At 42.7% G+C, this 18,961-nt stretch overlaps 1 protein-coding gene across 11 annotated transcripts in view; it reads left to right on the top strand.

The window, feature by feature from the left end:
* The window catches only part of tnika (TRAF2 and NCK interacting kinase a), a 174,246-nt gene that overhangs the window by 97,842 nt on the left and 57,443 nt on the right, over nt 1-18,961 (top strand). For 7 of the 11 annotated variants that reach the window (XM_061896300.1, XM_061896296.1, XM_061896293.1 and 4 more), the window contains 5 exons: nt 778-844; nt 935-1,133; nt 5,252-5,344; nt 11,694-11,780; nt 14,962-15,147. In XM_061896300.1, coding sequence (XP_061752284.1) covers nt 778-844; nt 935-1,133; nt 5,252-5,344; nt 11,694-11,780; nt 14,962-15,147 — 632 coding nt within the window. The remainder of the gene's footprint in view (nt 1-777; nt 845-934; nt 1,134-5,251; nt 5,345-11,693; nt 11,781-14,961; nt 15,148-18,961) is intronic. The other 4 variants (XM_061896301.1, XM_061896297.1, XM_061896299.1 and 1 more) reach the window with 1 other exon arrangement.

The raw sequence follows: 18,961 nt of genomic DNA, 5'->3' as shown, positions 1-18,961 counted from the left end.
TGTGAATGACTTGAGCATTTCATGGAAGATGCTTTTATACCCAAACATGGCAGCCACCTGTCCCCAATTAGCCTGTTCACCTGTGGGATGTTCCATATAAGTCTTTGATGAGCATTCCTCAACTTTTCTCCGTCTTTTTTGCCACCCGTGCCAGCTTTCTTGAAACCTGTTGCAGCCATCAAATTCCACATGAGCTAATATTTGCAAAAAATAACCATATTTACCCATTTGAATGTTAAATATCTTGTCTTTGCAGTCCATTCAATTAAATATAAGTTAAAAGGTTTTGCAAATCATTGTATTTAGTTTTTATTTACAATTTACACAAGGTGACAACTTGACTGCTTTGGGGGTTTTGTACATTCCACAGTTGTCATTATCATGGCTCCATGCACACGTTTGAGCTGCAATGTGCCCGAGTGGATCCTCTCTGTCGCTGCCAAATTCAAACTTTGTCCTGAAAAAGTGGATGAATTGGGAAATACATAAATGAGTTTTACCCGTATCGCGCTTTTCGACCTTCAAGGGACTCAAAATCGCTCGGACACTATTTCCACATTCACCCATTCATTCACACACTGATGGAGGGAGCTGCCATGCGAGGCCCCTAACCACCACCCATCAGGAGCAAGGCCGAAGTGTCTTGGTCAAAGTATCTAGAAGGCGGGGATCGAACCAGGAACCCTCAGTTTGCTGGCACGGCCGCTCTCCCGACCGCCCCAAGTGTGACGCGTGAGGAATTTGGCCATCGGCGGTGACTCCTTGTGTTTGTGTCAGACGAGACGGAGTACGAGTACAGCGGCAGCGAGGAAGAGGACGACGAACGAGACACGGGCGAGCCGAGGTCAGTGTCGCGCCCCGACGCTCCCTCGCAAAGATTTGCCCGCCCCGCTTTTTTTTTTCATGTCCGTGTCTCCCGCCTCCCGCCTCCCAGCTCCATCATCAACATCCCCGGGGAGTCGACCCTGCGCCGGGACTTCCTGCGCCTCCAGCTGGCCAATAAGGAGCGGACGGAGGCGCAGCGGCGGCAGCAGCTGGAGCAGCAGCAGAACGAGGAGCACAAGCGCCTCCTGCTGGCCGAGAGACAGAAGCGCATCGAGGAGCAGAAGGAGCAGCGGCGGCGGCTGGAGGAAGTAAGAGTGGGGGGGGGGAGGGTTTCCTTGGTGTTGTGGTGTGTGATGGGGAGCACTGACCCACTGCTGCCTCCTTAGGACAAATTAGGAATTACAAGAAGGAAGTCCCAATATGAGTTCCTAGTATAAATATTACGGAGCAATTTAAATATTTTAATTTTCACAGTGCCTAATGTATGGAATAATTCCGGTTGTGCTTATTGACCTCGAAGCTATTTTATCTGGTCCATGGAGTAATGACAAGTGTGACTAGTAGATGGCAGTCACACATAAGAGATTTTACCACGAATGGATTAATGTGGACCCGACTTAATCAAGTTGAGAACCTCATTCGGGTGTTTAGTGGTCACTGGTATTTAATACCGTATTTCCTTGAAAAGGAAACATATCGATGGTTACCATCGATATGTTTCCTTTTCGCCATCGCTGGTCACATGAATAAAGACAAATAAACAGAAAAGAAAAATATACATTCAAATAAAAAATCTACATCAAAATGAAAAGACAGAGAAAAAACAAACAAAGAAAAGCTAAATACAAAAAGACAAGATAAAAATACAAACTAAAACAATCCAAACAAAAAGCCAAATATAGTATATAGTATGCACCTGTCTAGAATTACTGCCGGGTCGAACTCCTTTCGCAAAATAATTAGCGCATGCTTAGCATTACCAGGATTAACGCCGGGTCAAACTCGTTTCACAAAATATTATTTTTATTAGCGCATGTCTAGAATTTCCACAGGGTCAAACTCGTCACGTCACGAGTGACACTTCACCCGTCATCATTTTCAAAATGGAGGAGGCTGATTTCAATCATTTGAAATCACATAAAGGGAAGAAGATTAAGAGCTATTCAGTAGGATTTAAGGTCCAAACTATTGTATATGCTAAAAAGAACAGTAAGCAGCTATGTTTTATTAATATACCGTAGCTGCGTGCGTCAAATATGAGTCATTAAAAGACTCCCGCCTCCTGGTGGTAGAGGGCGCTAGTGATCCTTCTTGCGACTACTCGGCTGCAGAAGAAGTGACAACAAGCAGCGATCGTTTATTTTTTCCTCTCGCTTGCACTTTTAACATGGAGGATTACATATCTAAAATAAAACACTTTTCTAAACTGGACTTTCAATGGAAGCAGGAGGTAATAAAGGAAGATCTCCATCGCAGCTTTTTTGAAACCCGTCGCAGGCATCAAGTTCCAAGTGAGCTAATATTTGCAGAAAATAAGCAAGTCTTCCAGTTCCAACATTAAGTATTTTGTCTTTGAAGTATATTCAGTTGAATATAAGTTTATTGGACACACTCATGTCAACTTTTGTTGGTGTTAAGTTCAAGCAGAGGAGTCTCATTGACTTGAAGTTTCTCACACAGCTGCAATAAACCTGACTGTAACTTTGAATAACTGATGGGACTCAGTCCAAGGAAGCTGTGAAGCTGTAAAGCAGAACCAACACAGAGACACAACTTACATCTTCTACACAACACTGCACAACATACATGTTCTACACAACTTACATGTTCTACACAACATACATGTTCTACACAACACTACACAACTTACATCTTCTACACAACACTACACAACATACATGTTCTACACAACTTACATGTTCTACACAACATACATGTTCTACACAACACTACACAACATACATGTTCTACACAACTTACATGTTCTACACAACATGCATGTTCTACACAACACTACACAACATACATGTTCTACACAACACTACACAACATACATGTTCTACACAACACTACACAACATACATGTTCTACACAACACTACACAACATGCATGTTCTACACAACACTACACAACATACATGTTCTACACAACACTACACAACATGCATGTTCTACACAACACTACACAACATACATGTTCTACACAACACTACACAACATACATCTTCTACACAACATACATGTTCTACACAACACTACGCAACATACATGTTCTACACAACACTACACAACATACATGTTCTACACAACACTACACAACATGCATTTTCTACACAACACTACACAACATGCATTTTCTACACAACACTACACAACTTACATGTTCTACACAACACTACACAACATACATGTTCTACACAACACTACACAACATACATGTTCTACACAACACTACACAACATACATGTTCTACACAACACTACACAACATGCATGTTCTACACAACACTACACAACATACATGGTCTACACAACACTACACAACATGCATGTTCTACACAACACTACACAACATGCATGTTCTACACAACACTACACAACATACATGTTCTACACAACACTACACAACATACATGTTCTACACAACACTACACAACATGCATTTTCTACACAACACTACACAACATGCATTTTCTACACAACACTACACAACTTACATGTTCTACACAACACTACACAACATACATGTTCTACACAACACTACACAACATACATGTTCTACACAACACTACACAACATACATGTTCTACACAACACTACACAACATGCATGTTCTACACAACACTACACAGCCTACATGGTCTACACAACACTACACAACATGCATGTTCTACACAACACTACACAACATGCATGTTCTACACAACACTACACAACATACATGTTCTACACAACACTACACAACATACATGTTCTACACAACACTACACAACATACATGGTCTACACAACACTACACAACATGCATGTTCTACACAACACTACACAACATGCATGTTCTACACAACACTACACAACATACATGTTCTACACAACACTACACAACATGCATGTTCTACACAACACTACACAACATACATGTTCTACACAACACTACACAACATACATCTTCTACACAACATACATGTTCTACACAACACTACGCAACATACATGTTCTACACAACACTACACAACATACATGTTCTACACAACACTACACAACATGCATTTTCTACACAACACTACACAACATGCATTTTCTACACAACACTACACAACTTACATGTTCTACACAACACTACACAACATACATGTTCTACACAACACTACACAACATACATGTTCTACACAACACTACACAACATACATGTTCTACACAACACTACACAACATGCATGTTCTACACAACACTACACAACATACATGGTCTACACAACACTACACAACATGCATGTTCTACACAACACTACACAACATGCATGTTCTACACAACACTACACAACATACATGTTCTACACAACACTACACAACATACATGTTCTACACAACACTACACAACATGCATTTTCTACACAACACTACACAACATGCATTTTCTACACAACACTACACAACTTACATGTTCTACACAACACTACACAACATACATGTTCTACACAACACTACACAACATACATGTTCTACACAACACTACACAACATACATGTTCTACACAACACTACACAACATGCATGTTCTACACAACACTACACAACATACATGGTCTACACAACACTACACAACATGCATGTTCTACACAACACTACACAACATGCATGTTCTACACAACACTACACAACATACATGTTCTACACAACACTACACAACATGCATGTTCTACACAACACTACACAACATACATGGTCTACACAACACTACACAACATGCATGTTCTACACAACACTACACAACATGCATGTTCTACACAACACTACACAACATGCATGTTCTACACAACACTACACAACATACATGTTCTACACAACACTACACAACATACATGTTCTACACAACACTACACAACATACATGTTCTACACAACACTACACAACATACATGTTCTACACAACACTACACAACATACATGTTCTACACAACACTACACAACATACTTTCTGGACATAATAAAACATGTCCCAGAACCGTCCATCATTAAAACTTGCTCCCCTATAAACCCACTGCAATGCCTGATGGGTAATTTACAAAACCCTCACTTCATGGACTTGTCCAGAGTGTACCCTCACATTTGGCTCCAGCATCCTTGCAACAAACATCTTTTCTCTGGTTGGCGAGTGTCGTGTGTCGCCGTCCTGATGCCCGCCCGCCTGTGTCCTTGTTGTCCCGGCAGCAGCAGCAGCGTGAGCGCGAGCTGAGGAGACGTTACGAGGAAATGGAGCAGCTCCGCCGAGAGGAGGAGAGAAGACATGCTGAGAGAGAGCAGGTCACTATGAACACTGTTACACCTCTCCATCTTACTGTCTGTTACACCTCTCCATCTTACTGTCTGTTACACCTCTCCATCTTACTGTCTGTTACATCTCTCCATCTTACTGCCTGTTACACCTCTCCATCTTACTGCCTGTTACACCTCTCCATCTTACTGCCTGTTACACCTCTCCATCTTACTGTCTGTTACACCTCTCCATCTTACTGTCTGTTACACCTCTCCATCTTACTGTCTGTTACACCTCTCCATCTTACTGTCTGTTACACCTCTCCATCTTACTGTCTGTTACACCTCTCCATCTTACTATCTGTTACACCTCTCCATCTTACTGTCTGTTACACCTCTCCATCTTACTGTCTGTTACATCTCTCCATCTTACTGCCTGTTACACCTCTCCATCTTACTGCCTGTTACACCTCTCCATCTTACTGCCTGTTACACCTCTCCATCTTACTGTCTGTTACACCTCTCCATCTTACTGTCTGTTACACCTCTCCATCTTACTATCTGTTACACCTCTCCATCTTACTGTCTGTTACACCTCTCCATCTTACTGTGTGTTACACCTCTCCATCTTACTGCCTGTTACACCTCTCCATCTTACTGTCTGTTACACCTCTCCATCTTACTGCCTGTTACACCTCTCCATCTTACTGTCTGTTACACCTCTCCATCTTACTGTCTGTTACACCTCTCCATCTTACTGTCTGTTACACCTCTCCATCTTACTGCCTGTTACACCTCTCCATCTTACTGTCTGTTACACCTCTCCATCTTACTGTCTGTTACACCTCTCCATCTTACTGTCTGTTACACCTCTCCATCTTACTGTCTGTTACATCTCTCCATCTTACTGCCTGTTACACCTCTCCATCTTACTGCCTGTTACACCTCTCCATCTTACTGCCTGTTACACCTCTCCATCTTACTGTCTGTTACACCTCTCCATCTTACTGTCTGTTACACCTCTCCATCTTACTGTCTGTTACACCTCTCCATCTTACTATCTGTTACACCTCTCCATCTTACTGTCTGTTACACCTCTCCATCTTACTGTGTGTTACACCTCTCCATCTTACTGCCTGTTACACCTCTCCATCTTACTGTCTGTTACACCTCTCCATCTTACTGCCTGTTACACCTCTCCATCTTACTGTCTGTTACACCTCTCCATCTTACTGTCTGTTACACCTCTCCATCTTACTGTCTGTTACACCTCTCCATCTTACTGTCTGTTACACCTCTCCATCTTACTGTCTGTTGCACCTCTCCATCTTACTGTCTGTTACACCTCTCCATCTTACTGTGTGTTACACCTCTCCATCTTACTGTCTGTTACACCTCTCCATCTTACTGTCTGTTACACCTCTCCATCTTACTGTCTGTTACACCTCTCCATCTTACTGTCTGTTACACCTCTCCATCTTACTGCCTGTTACACCTCTCCATCTTACTGTCTGTTACACCTCTCCATCTTACTGTCTGTTACACCTCTCCATCTTACTGTCTGTTACACCTCTCCATCTTACTGCCTGTTACACCTCTCCATCTTACTGTGTGTTACACCCCTCCATCTTACTGTCTGTTACACCTCTCCATCTTACTGTCTGTTACACCTCTCCATCTTACTGCGTGTTACACCTCTCCATCTTACTGTCTGTTACACCTCTCCATCTTACTGTCTGTTACACCTCTCCATCTTACTGTCTGTTACACCTCTCAATCTTACTGTCTGTTACACCTCTCCATCTTACTGTCTGTTACACCTCTCCATCTTACTGTCTGTTACACCTCTCCATCTTACTGCCTGTTACACCTCTCCATCTTACTGTCTGTTACACCTCTCCATCTTACTGTCTGTTACACCTCTCCATCTTACTGCCTGTTACACCTCTCCATCTTACTGCCTGTTACACCTCTCCATCTTACTGTCTGTTACACCTCTCCATCTTACTGTCTGTTACACCTCTCCATCTTACTGTCTGTTACACCTCTCCATCTTACTGTCTGTTACACCTCTCCATCTTACTGTCTGTTACATCTCTCCATCTTACTGTCTGTTACATCTCTCCATCTTACTGCCTGTTACACCTCTCCATCTTACTGCCTGTTACACCTCTCCATCTTACTGCCTGTTACACCTCTCCATCTTACTGTCTGTTACACCTCTCCATCTTACTGTCTGTTACACCTCTCCATCTTACTGTCTGTTACACCTCTCCATCTTACTATCTGTTACACCTCTCCATCTTACTGTCTGTTACACCTCTCCATCTTACTGTCTGTTACATCTCTCCATCTTACTGCCTGTTACACCTCTCCATCTTACTGCCTGTTACACCTCTCCATCTTACTGCCTGTTACACCTCTCCATCTTACTGTCTGTTACACCTCTCCATCTTACTGTCTGTTACACCTCTCCATCTTACTATCTGTTACACCTCTCCATCTTACTGTCTGTTACACCTCTCCATCTTACTGTGTGTTACACCTCTCCATCTTACTGCCTGTTACACCTCTCCATCTTACTGTCTGTTACACCTCTCCATCTTACTGCCTGTTACACCTCTCCATCTTACTGTCTGTTACACCTCTCCATCTTACTGTCTGTTACACCTCTCCATCTTACTGTCTGTTACACCTCTCCATCTTACTGCCTGTTACACCTCTCCATCTTACTGTCTGTTACACCTCTCCATCTTACTGTCTGTTACACCTCTCCATCTTACTGTCTGTTACACCTCTCCATCTTACTGTCTGTTACATCTCTCCATCTTACTGCCTGTTACACCTCTCCATCTTACTGCCTGTTACACCTCTCCATCTTACTGCCTGTTACACCTCTCCATCTTACTGTCTGTTACACCTCTCCATCTTACTGTCTGTTACACCTCTCCATCTTACTGTCTGTTACACCTCTCCATCTTACTATCTGTTACACCTCTCCATCTTACTGTCTGTTACACCTCTCCATCTTACTGTGTGTTACACCTCTCCATCTTACTGCCTGTTACACCTCTCCATCTTACTGTCTGTTACACCTCTCCATCTTACTGCCTGTTACACCTCTCCATCTTACTGTCTGTTACACCTCTCCATCTTACTGTCTGTTACACCTCTCCATCTTACTGTCTGTTACACCTCTCCATCTTACTGTCTGTTACACCTCTCCATCTTACTGTCTGTTGCACCTCTCCATCTTACTGTCTGTTACACCTCTCCATCTTACTGTGTGTTACACCTCTCCATCTTACTGTCTGTTACACCTCTCCATCTTACTGTCTGTTACACCTCTCCATCTTACTGTCTGTTACACCTCTCCATCTTACTGTCTGTTACACCTCTCCATCTTACTGCCTGTTACACCTCTCCATCTTACTGTCTGTTACACCTCTCCATCTTACTGTCTGTTACACCTCTCCATCTTACTGTCTGTTACACCTCTCCATCTTACTGCCTGTTACACCTCTCCATCTTACTGTGTGTTACACCCCTCCATCTTACTGTCTGTTACACCTCTCCATCTTACTGTCTGTTACACCTCTCCATCTTACTGCGTGTTACACCTCTCCATCTTACTGTCTGTTACACCTCTCCATCTTACTGTCTGTTACACCTCTCCATCTTACTGTCTGTTACACCTCTCAATCTTACTGTCTGTTACACCTCTCCATCTTACTGTCTGTTACACCTCTCCATCTTACTGTCTGTTACACCTCTCCATCTTACTGCCTGTTACACCTCTCCATCTTACTGTCTGTTACACCTCTCCATCTTACTGTCTGTTACACCTCTCCATCTTACTGCCTGTTACACCTCTCCATCTTACTGCCTGTTACACCTCTCCATCTTACTGTCTGTTACACCTCTCCATCTTACTGTCTGTTACACCTCTCCATCTTACTGTCTGTTACACCTCTCCATCTTACTGTCTGTTACACCTCTCCATCTTACTGTCTGTTACACCTCTCCATCTTACTGCGTGTTACACCTCTCCATCTTACTGTCTGTTACACCTCTCCATCTTACTGTCTGTTACACCTCTCCATCTTACTGTCTGTTACACCTCTCCATCTTACTGTCTGTTACACCTCTCCATCTTACTGTCTGTTACACCTCTCCATCTTACTGCCTGTTACACCTCTCCATCTTACTGCCTGTTACACCTCTCCATATTACTGTCTGTTACACCTCTCCATCTTACTGTCTGTTACACCTCTCCATCTTACTGCCTGTTACACCTCTCCATCTTACTGTCTGTTACACCTCTCCATCTTACTGCCTGTTACACCTCTCCATCTTACTGTCTGTTACACCTCTCCATCTTACTGTCTGTTACACCTCTCCATCTTACTGTCTGTTACACCTCTCCATATTACTGTCTGTTACACCTCTCCATCTTACTGTCTGTTACACCTCTCCATCTTACTGTTTGTTACACCTCTCCATCTTACTGTCTGTTACACCTCTCCATCTTACTGTCTGTTACACCTCTCCATCTTACTGCCTGTTACACCTCTCCATCTTACTGCCTGTTACACCTCTCCATATTACTGTCTGTTACACCTCTCCATCTTACTGTCTGTTACACCTCTCCATCTTACTGCCTGTTACACCTCTCCATCTTACTGTCTGTTACACCTCTCCATATTACTGTCTGTTACATCTCTCCATCTTACTGTCTGTTACATCTCTCCATCTTACTGTCTGTTACACCTCTCCATCTTACTGTCTGTTACACCTCTCCATCTTACTGTCTGTTACACCTCTCCATCTTACTGCCTGTTACACTTCTCCATCTTACTGTCTGTTACACCTCTCCATCTTACTGTCTGTTACACCTCTCAATCTTACTGTCTGTTACACCTCTCCATCTTACTGTCTGTTACACCTCTCCATCTTACTGCCTGTTACACCTCTCCATCTTACTGTGTGTTACACCTCTCCATCTTACTGTCTGTTACACCTCTCCATCTTACTGTCTGTTACACCTCTCCATCTTACTGTCTGTTACACCTCTCCATCTTACTGTGTGTTACACCTCTCCATCTTACTGTCTGTTACACCTCTCCATCTTACTGTCTGTTACACCTCTCCATCTTACTGCCTGTTACACCTCTCCATCTTACTGTCTGTTACACCTCTCCATCTTACTGCCTGTTACACCTCTCCATCTTACTGTCTGTTACACCTCTCCATCTTACTGCCTGTTACACCTCTCCATCTTACTGTCTGTTACACCTCTCCATCTTACTGCCTGTTACACCTCTCCATCTTACTGCCTGTTACACCTCTCCATCTTACTGTCTGTTACACCTCTCCATCTTACTGCCTGTTACACCTCTCCATCTTACTGTCTGTTACACCTCTCCATCTTACTGTCTGTTACACCTCTCCATCTTACTGCCTGTTACACCTCTCCATCTTACTGCCTGTTACACCTCTCCATCTTACTGTCTGTTACACCTCTCCATCTTACTGCCTGTTACACCTCTCCATCTTACTGCCTGTTACACCTCTCCATCTTACTGTCTGTTACACCTCTCCATCTTACTGCCTGTTACTGTTCATGTGTGTTACACCTGTTAATGTTACTGTCTGTTACTGTTCATGTGTGTTACACCTGTTAATGTTACTGTCTGTTACTGTTCATGTATGTTACACCTGTTAATGTTACTGTCTGTTACTGTTCATGTGTGTTACACCTGTTAATGTTACTGTCTGTTACTATTACTGTGTCTTACACCTCTCCATCTATCTATCTATCTATCTATCTATCTATCCATCTATCTATCTATCTATCTATCTATCTATCTATCTATCTATCTATCTATCTATCTATCTATCCGTCCAAAATACAGGATGTTGTTTATGTAGTTTGCTCATTTTCCTCCAACATTATGCGGTTTATTCAGTCCATCATGGACAAAGATACAAATATTTGCTATTGTGACATCTAGTGGACGCCTAGTAGAACAACAGTTTCTTTCAATCCAAAATTTCAGGTTCATTTTTAACACTTAAAGCCTGTTCTGGGGCGGCAGGTTTGACTCCCTTTGTGCTCGCACGACACCCGGCTGCTCCGCCTGCATTAAAAAGCTCAGTCCGACTGTGGCGTGGATGTCAAACATCCTTTCATGTCAACATGATCGTTTCCAAGCACTTGAAATGAACACATGAATACAACATTCTCTCCAAAGGTCTAACCTTCTCCTCCCCAGTCTCCGCTCCTCCTCATCATCCGTCATTGTCTTGTTTGCCGTGTCAGCGTTTGTGTGTTGCTTTTCTTCTCTCAACGTGCTCCTGTTGTCTTCCTCCTCCTTTGCCTCCACATGCTGCTCAGGAGTTTATCCGTAGGCAGCTGGAAGAGGAGCAGAGACAGTTAGAGATCCTCCAGCAGCAACTTCTCCAGGAGCAGGCCTTACTGCTGGTAAACTTTTGTGTTGTGGATGCAGGACGTGCACCTGAGGGTGTCCTTTGTGCTCGCTGTCTGCATGTTGGCTTCATCCTCACGCCGTCACCGCCGCCTTTTTGACCGCATTCAGAAACACGCCATTGAGACCTCCACTCAGTTCGCTCGATCAGAGAGAAGGAAGCCGTTAGACCAAAGACATGAGAGAAAGCCAAAAGCAGTGAAGTTGTCAAGTTGTGTAAATGGTAGTACTAACCCTGTTTCCATATGAGTTGGGAAATGGTGTTAGATGTAGATATAAACAGAATACAATGATTTGCAAATCCTTTTCAAGCCAAATTTTGTGAATTATATTTATATAGCACTTTTCTCTAGTGACTCAAAGCGCTTTACATAGTGAAACCCAATATCTAAGTTACATTTAAACCAGTGTGGGTGGCACTGGGAGCAGGTGGGTAAAGTGTCTTGCCCAAGGACACAACGGCAGTGACTAGGATGGCGGAAGCGGGAATCGAACCTGCAACCCTCAAGTTGCTGGCACGGCTGCTCTACCAACCGAGCTATGCCGCCCCCAAATTCAGTTGAATATGCTACAAAGACAACATATTTCATGTTCAAACTCATAAACTTTTTTTTTTTTGTGCAGATAATCATTAACTTTAGAATTTGATGCCAGCAACACGTGACAAAGAAGTTGGGAAAGGTGGCACAAAATACTGATAAAGTTGAGGAATGCTCATCAAACACTTATTTGGAACATCCCACAGGTGTGCAGGCTAATTGGGAACAGGTGGGTGCCATGATTGGATATAAAAGCAGCTTCCATGCAATTGTAACTAATTCACAAACAAAAATGGGGCGATGGTCACCAATTTGTAAGCAAATTGTCAAACAGTTTTAGAACAACATTTCTCAACGAGCTATTGCAAGGAATTTAGGGATTTTACCATCAACAGTCTGTAAAATCATCAAAAGGTTCAGAGAATCTGGAGAAATCACTGCACGTAAGCGATGATATTACGGACCTTTGATCCCTCAGTTGGTACTGCATCAAAAACCGACATCAGTGTTTAAAGGATATCACCACATGGGCTCAGGAACACTTCAGAAAACCACTGTCAGTAACTACAGTTGGTAGTTACAGGGGCATTTTTTTACCACTGTGTTACATGGCCTTTCCTTTTAACAACACTCAGTAAACGTTTGGGAACTGAGGAGAAACATTTTTTGAAACTTTTTAGGTGGAATTCTTTCCCTTTCTTGTTTTATGTACAGCTTAAGTTGTTCAACAGTCCGTTGTGGTATTTTAGGCTTCATAATGCTCCACACATTTTCAATGGGAGACAGGTCTGGACTACAGGCAGGCCAGTCTAGTACCCGCACTCTTTTACTACAAAGCCACTCTGTTGTAACACATGGTGTGGCATTGTCTTGCTGAAATAAGCAGGGGCGTCCATGATAACGTTGCTTGGATGACAACATATGTTGTTCCAAAACCTGTATGTACCTTTCAGCATTAATGGTGCCTTCACAGATGTGTAAGTTACCCATGCCTTGGGCACTAATACACCCCCATACCATCACACATGCTGGCTTTTACACTTTGCGCCTATAACAATCCGGGTGGTTATTTTCCTCTTTGTTCCAGAGGACACCACGTCCACAGTTTCCAAGTACAATTTGAAATGTGGACTCGTCAGACCACAGAACACTTTTCCACTTTGCATCAGTCCATCTTAGATGATCTCGGGCCCAGCGAAGCCGACGGCGTTTCTGGGTGTTGTTGATAAAGGGGTTTTGCCTTGCATGGTAGAGTTTTAACTTGCACTTACAGATGTAGCGACCAACTGTAGTTCCTGACAGTGGTTTTATGAAGTGTTCCTGAGCCCATGTGGTGATATCCTTTAAACACTGATGTAGGTTTTTGATGCAGTACCGACTGAGGGATCAAAGGTCCGTAATATCATCGCTTACGTGCAGTGATTTCTCCAGATTCTCTGAATCTTTTTGATGATTTTACGGACCGTAGATGGTAAAATCCCTAAATTCCTTTCAATAGCTCGTTGAGAAATGTTGTTCTAAAACTGTTCCACAATTTGCTTACAAAGTGGTGACCCTCACCCCATCCTTGTTTGTGAATTACTTAGCATTTCATGGAAGCTGTTTTTATAGCCAATCATGGCACCCACCTGTTCCCAATTAGCCTGCACACCTGTGGGATGTTCCAAATAAGTGTTTGATGAGCATTCCTTACCTTTATCAGTATTTATTGCCACCTTTCCCAACTTTGTCACGTGTTGCTGGCATCAAATTCTAAAGTTAATGATTATCTGCACACAAAAAAATGTTTATCAGTTTAAACATCAAATATGTTGTCTTGGTAGCATATTCAACTGAATATGGCTTGAAAAGGATTTGCAAATCATTGTATTCTGTTTATATTTACATCTAACACAATTTCACAACTCATATGGAAACGGGGTTTGTACTCACCTCCAAATCCTCCACACGACACCTGCGCTCCAAACAGGCTAACCTCCTCCAACCTCCGAGGACAAAGCTACGAACTATGGGAGACCGGGCTTTCTGCTCCGTCGCTGCTCATAGTATGTGGAACGCTCTCTCCCTGACCACCTGAGGTCACCACAGACTGTGAAAACTTTTTTTTTTTTTAAGAAGCCTTTTTTTTTATAGATATTCGCATACTAGTTGTAGCTATTAGGCTGTTCTAGTTTTTATTGTTATTTATTTTTACTATCTTTATTTTTATTATTATTTTAATTTTTAATACACTTTGAGATTGTTTGCTCAATGGAAAGTGCTTTTTACAAATAACATATATTATAAACAAATACATTTTGACAAAACAATCCGAATCGGACATCCTACCCTGCAGGGGGAGCGTGGCCAATGTCACATTCTTCCTGGTTGCCATCTCATTTAAAAGCATGGGTACCTCCCACAAGTGTTTATGTTGCTGTTAGTTGCACCAAGTTAGGAATCATTCAGACAAAAGTGCAAGAAACAGTAAGCGTCGTTGTGCAGTGGCTCAGTCCCTCGCCTTCATTCCCTCCCTCGTCCAATGCATTGGCGCTCCTTATTCCCAGCTCCTTATTCCCAGCTCCTTATTCCCAGCTCCTTATTCCCAGCTCCTTTCCCCCGCGTCTGACTGACTTCCCTCTGACTTGTTCCCCCCAAGGAGTACAAGCGTAAGCAGGTGGAGGAGCAGCGGCAGGCCGAGCGACTGCAGAGGCAGCTCCACCAGGAGAGAGCCTACCTGGTGTCCCTGCAGCAGCAGCAGGAGGGCAGGCAGGCGGAGAAGAAACAACTTTATCACTACAAGGAAGTCATCAATCCCGCCGACAAACCAGCCTGGGCTAAAGAGGTACGGCGAAGTAATGTTGACTGTTGCACGTCTTCATCGGCAGCTTTTGTTGGTCCTCACGAGACAAGGCATGGTCTTGGCTTGCAGGAGAACCTGCGAAGTACAAACCCCGTTTCCATATGAGTTGGGAAATTGTGTTAGATGTAAATATAAACAGAATACAACGATTTGCAAATCATTTTCAAGCCATATTCAGTTGAATATGCTACAAAGACAACATAGTTGATGTTCAAACTCACAAACTTTATTGTGTTTTGCAAATAATAATTAACTTAGAATTTCATGGCTGCAACACGTGCCAAAGTAGTTGGGAAAGGGCATGTTCACCACTGTGTTACATCACCTTTTCTTTTAACAACCCTCAATAAACGTTTGGGAACTGAGGAAACTAATTGTTGAAGCTTTGAAAGTAGAATTCTTTCCCATTCTTGTTTTATGTGCAGCTTTAGTTGTTCAACAGTCTCCGTTGTGGTATTTTAGGCTTCATAATGCTCCACACATTTTCAATTGGACAGGTCTGGACTACAGGCAGGCCAGTCTAGTACCCGCACACTTTTACTATGAAGCCACGCTGTTGTAACACCTGGCTTGGCATTGTCTTGCTGAAATAAGCAGGGGCGTCCATGATAACGTTGCTTGATTGACAACATATGTTGTTCCAAAACCTGTATGGACCTTTCAGCATTAATGGTGCCTTCACAGATGTGTAAGTTACCCATGCCTTGGGCACTAATGCACCCCCATACCATCACACATGCTGTCTTTTCCACTTTGCGCCTATAACAATCGGGATGGTTCTTTTCCTCTTTGTTCCGGACGACACAACGTCCAGAGTTTCCAAAAAGCAATTTGAAATGTGGACTCGTCAGACCACAGAACACTTTTCCACTTTGCATCAGTGCATCGGAGATGAGCTCGAGCCCAGCGAAGCCACCAGCGTTTTTTGGGTGTTGTTGATAAATGGGTTTGGCTTTCTATAGTAGAGTTTTAACTTGCACTTACGGATGTAGCGGCCAACTGTCGTTACTGACAGTGGTTTTTCTGAAGTGTTCCTGAGCCCATGTGGTGATATCCTTTACACTTGTTGCGTTTTGATGCGTTACCATCTGAGGGATCAAAGGTCACGGCATTGCCTTTCACATGCAGTTTTTTCACCAGATTCTCTAAACCTTTTGATGATATTCCTAAATTCCTTGTTGAGAAATGTTGGTCTTAAACTGTTCGTCAATTTGCTCAGGCATTTGTCAACAAAGTGGTGACCCTCGACCCGTCCTTGTTTGTGAATAGCTGAGCTGCCTTTACACCAATCATGGCACCCACCTGTTCCCAATTAGTCCGTTTACCTGTGGGATGTTCCAAATAAGTGTTTGACGAGCATTCCTTAACCGTCTCAGTCTTTTTTGCCACTTGTGCCAGCTTTTTTTAAACACGTCGCAGGCACCAAATTCCAAGTGAGCTAATATTTGCAAAAAGTAACCAGGTTTTCCAGTTCGAACGTTGAGTATCTTGTCTTTGGAGTCTATTCAAGTGAATATAAGTTGAAAAGGATTTGCAAATCATTGTATTTATGTTTTTATTTACCTTTTACACAAGGTGACAACTTCACTGCTTTTGGGGTTTGTAATAAATAGGATTAAAACATTTAAGTAACATTTTTGTGTTCAATTAGCATGGTTTCAACAGGTCATTAAAAAGCAATGAAAATCATTTAATAGATGTAAAAACAATTACTGTATTTCCTTGAATTGCCGCCAGGGCGCTAATTAATTTCAAACCTCTTCTCACGCCAGTGCTTACCAAAGGCATGCGGTAAATTTAGGCCTGTGCTTATAAATTTGAGTGTGATGTAAGGATACCATCATGAAAAGCACATTTTATAAAAAAAACCTTATTATGGTCTTACTTTTACTTATAAATGAAGTCCATGCACAGCTCCTTCTGATCAAAAAATAACTTGTTTATAGAAGTCTTCCTTATCTTTCCTCAGTTTTAAAAGTCTCTCTGTCTCGATGGAGATCTTCCTTTATTACCTCCTGCTTCCATTGAAAGTCCAGTTTAGAAAACTGTTTTATTTTAGATATGTAATCCTCCATGTTAAAAGTGCAAGCGAGAGGAAAAAATAAACGGTCGCTGCTCACTCTTGCTGCTTGTTGTCACTTGGGCGGTATAGCTCGGTTGGTAGAACGGCCGTGCCAGCAACTTGAGGGTTGCAGGTTCGATTCCCGCTTCCACCATCCTAGTCACTGCCGTTGTGTCCTTGGGCAAGACACTTTACCCACTTGCTCCCAGTGCCACCCACACTGGTTTAAAAATGTAACTTAGATATTGGGTTTCACTATGTAAAGCGCTTTGAGTCACTAGAGAAAAGCGCTATATAAATATAATTCACTTCACTTCACTTCACTTCTTCTGCAGCCGAGTAGTCGCAAGAAGGATCACTAGCGCCCTCTACCACCAGGAGGCGGGAGTCATTTAATGACACATATTTGACACACGCAGCTACGGTATATTAATAAAACATAGCTGCTTACTGTTCTTTTTAGCATATTCAATAGCTTGGACCTTAAATCCGACTGAATAGCTCTTAAATTTCTTCTCTTTATGCGATTTCAAATTATTGAAATCAGCCTCTTCCATTTAAAAAAATTATGACAGGTGAAGTGTCACTCGTGACGTGACGAGTTTGACCCGGTGGAAATTCTAGGCATATGCTAATTATTTGGCAAAACGAGTTTGACACGGCATTAATTCTAAGCAGGCGCATACTATATACCCCGCGGCAATTCAAGGAAATACAGTAGGCCTCAAATGGCAATAAAAAATATGAAATACAATATTCGGAGCCATTAAAAAATGCATACAATTGTTTTGGTCCTGAACATATTTTGCTTTATTCCTTATTGACGTATTTCTTGCTACTTTATGTTGTTTATTTATTTATGAGATTTTCACTTCATTTATCATCTAATATTATACCCAAAATGTTTATTTGACTCATTTAATGTAAGTCTATTTGTATTTGTGTTTGAATTTCTCTTCTGCTGTTACCGAGTTGCATTATTTTCATTTTACTGGAGTACAGAGATGTTCACCTCAGATGTCTCAGATCGGGCCCTTCGGACGCCGCAGGTTAAAAAGACCACCATCCCTTCGGTATCTGATACTCACTCCAAGATGAGGATGAGAGGTTTTGACACATAACACGACAGCTGCAAGATGTAGCGAGAAGCGTGTCGGCCCAGGCACACATCCATTGCTCCTGTGGCAATGGGGGACGAAGGTGAAACAAAAGCACTGTGGACCACAGAGCCCCTCATGTCACTGGGCGGATCTCGCACGAGTTTGACAAAGTGTTGGAGGCATCCAAACTTTTCAAGCACTCCCCAAAGGACAACACAGGGGACGGAATCAAAGGTCGAAGAAAATCATCGTCGTGGGTTGTCGTTGTTGTTCCCCAGCTCTTTCGAAGCAGCTGGCGACCACAGAAGGTCATGTGTGTGGTTGGCCTAGGTCGAAAACCTTGCTGAGACTCTCGGAGAATTGATTCACTGAGGTCAAGGATTCTGACAAAAATAATAGAGAGCAGGGAGAGGCCACGGTCATTTCCACAAGCAGAGCGGTCGACCTTCTTGAAAATGGTCGCGATGCATCCCATGGATCTTGGGGGACATGCTTGGATTCCCACATTGACAGGAAGAGGAGATGGTTTTGCTTCAGGAGACAATCCCCACCATGTTGGATAAACTCAGCTTTATCTGTTAAATTCCTTCCCGAGGGAGGGAGACGCGTCCATAATTTGATCGGATGTTGAGAA

Source organism: Nerophis ophidion, linkage group LG03 (genome assembly GCF_033978795.1).
Source record: "Nerophis ophidion isolate RoL-2023_Sa linkage group LG03, RoL_Noph_v1.0, whole genome shotgun sequence".
NCBI lineage: Eukaryota > Metazoa > Chordata > Actinopteri > Syngnathiformes > Syngnathidae > Nerophis > Nerophis ophidion.
Note: the sequence above shows the minus strand (reverse complement) of the source record. Positions and strands in the feature narration are given on the sequence as shown.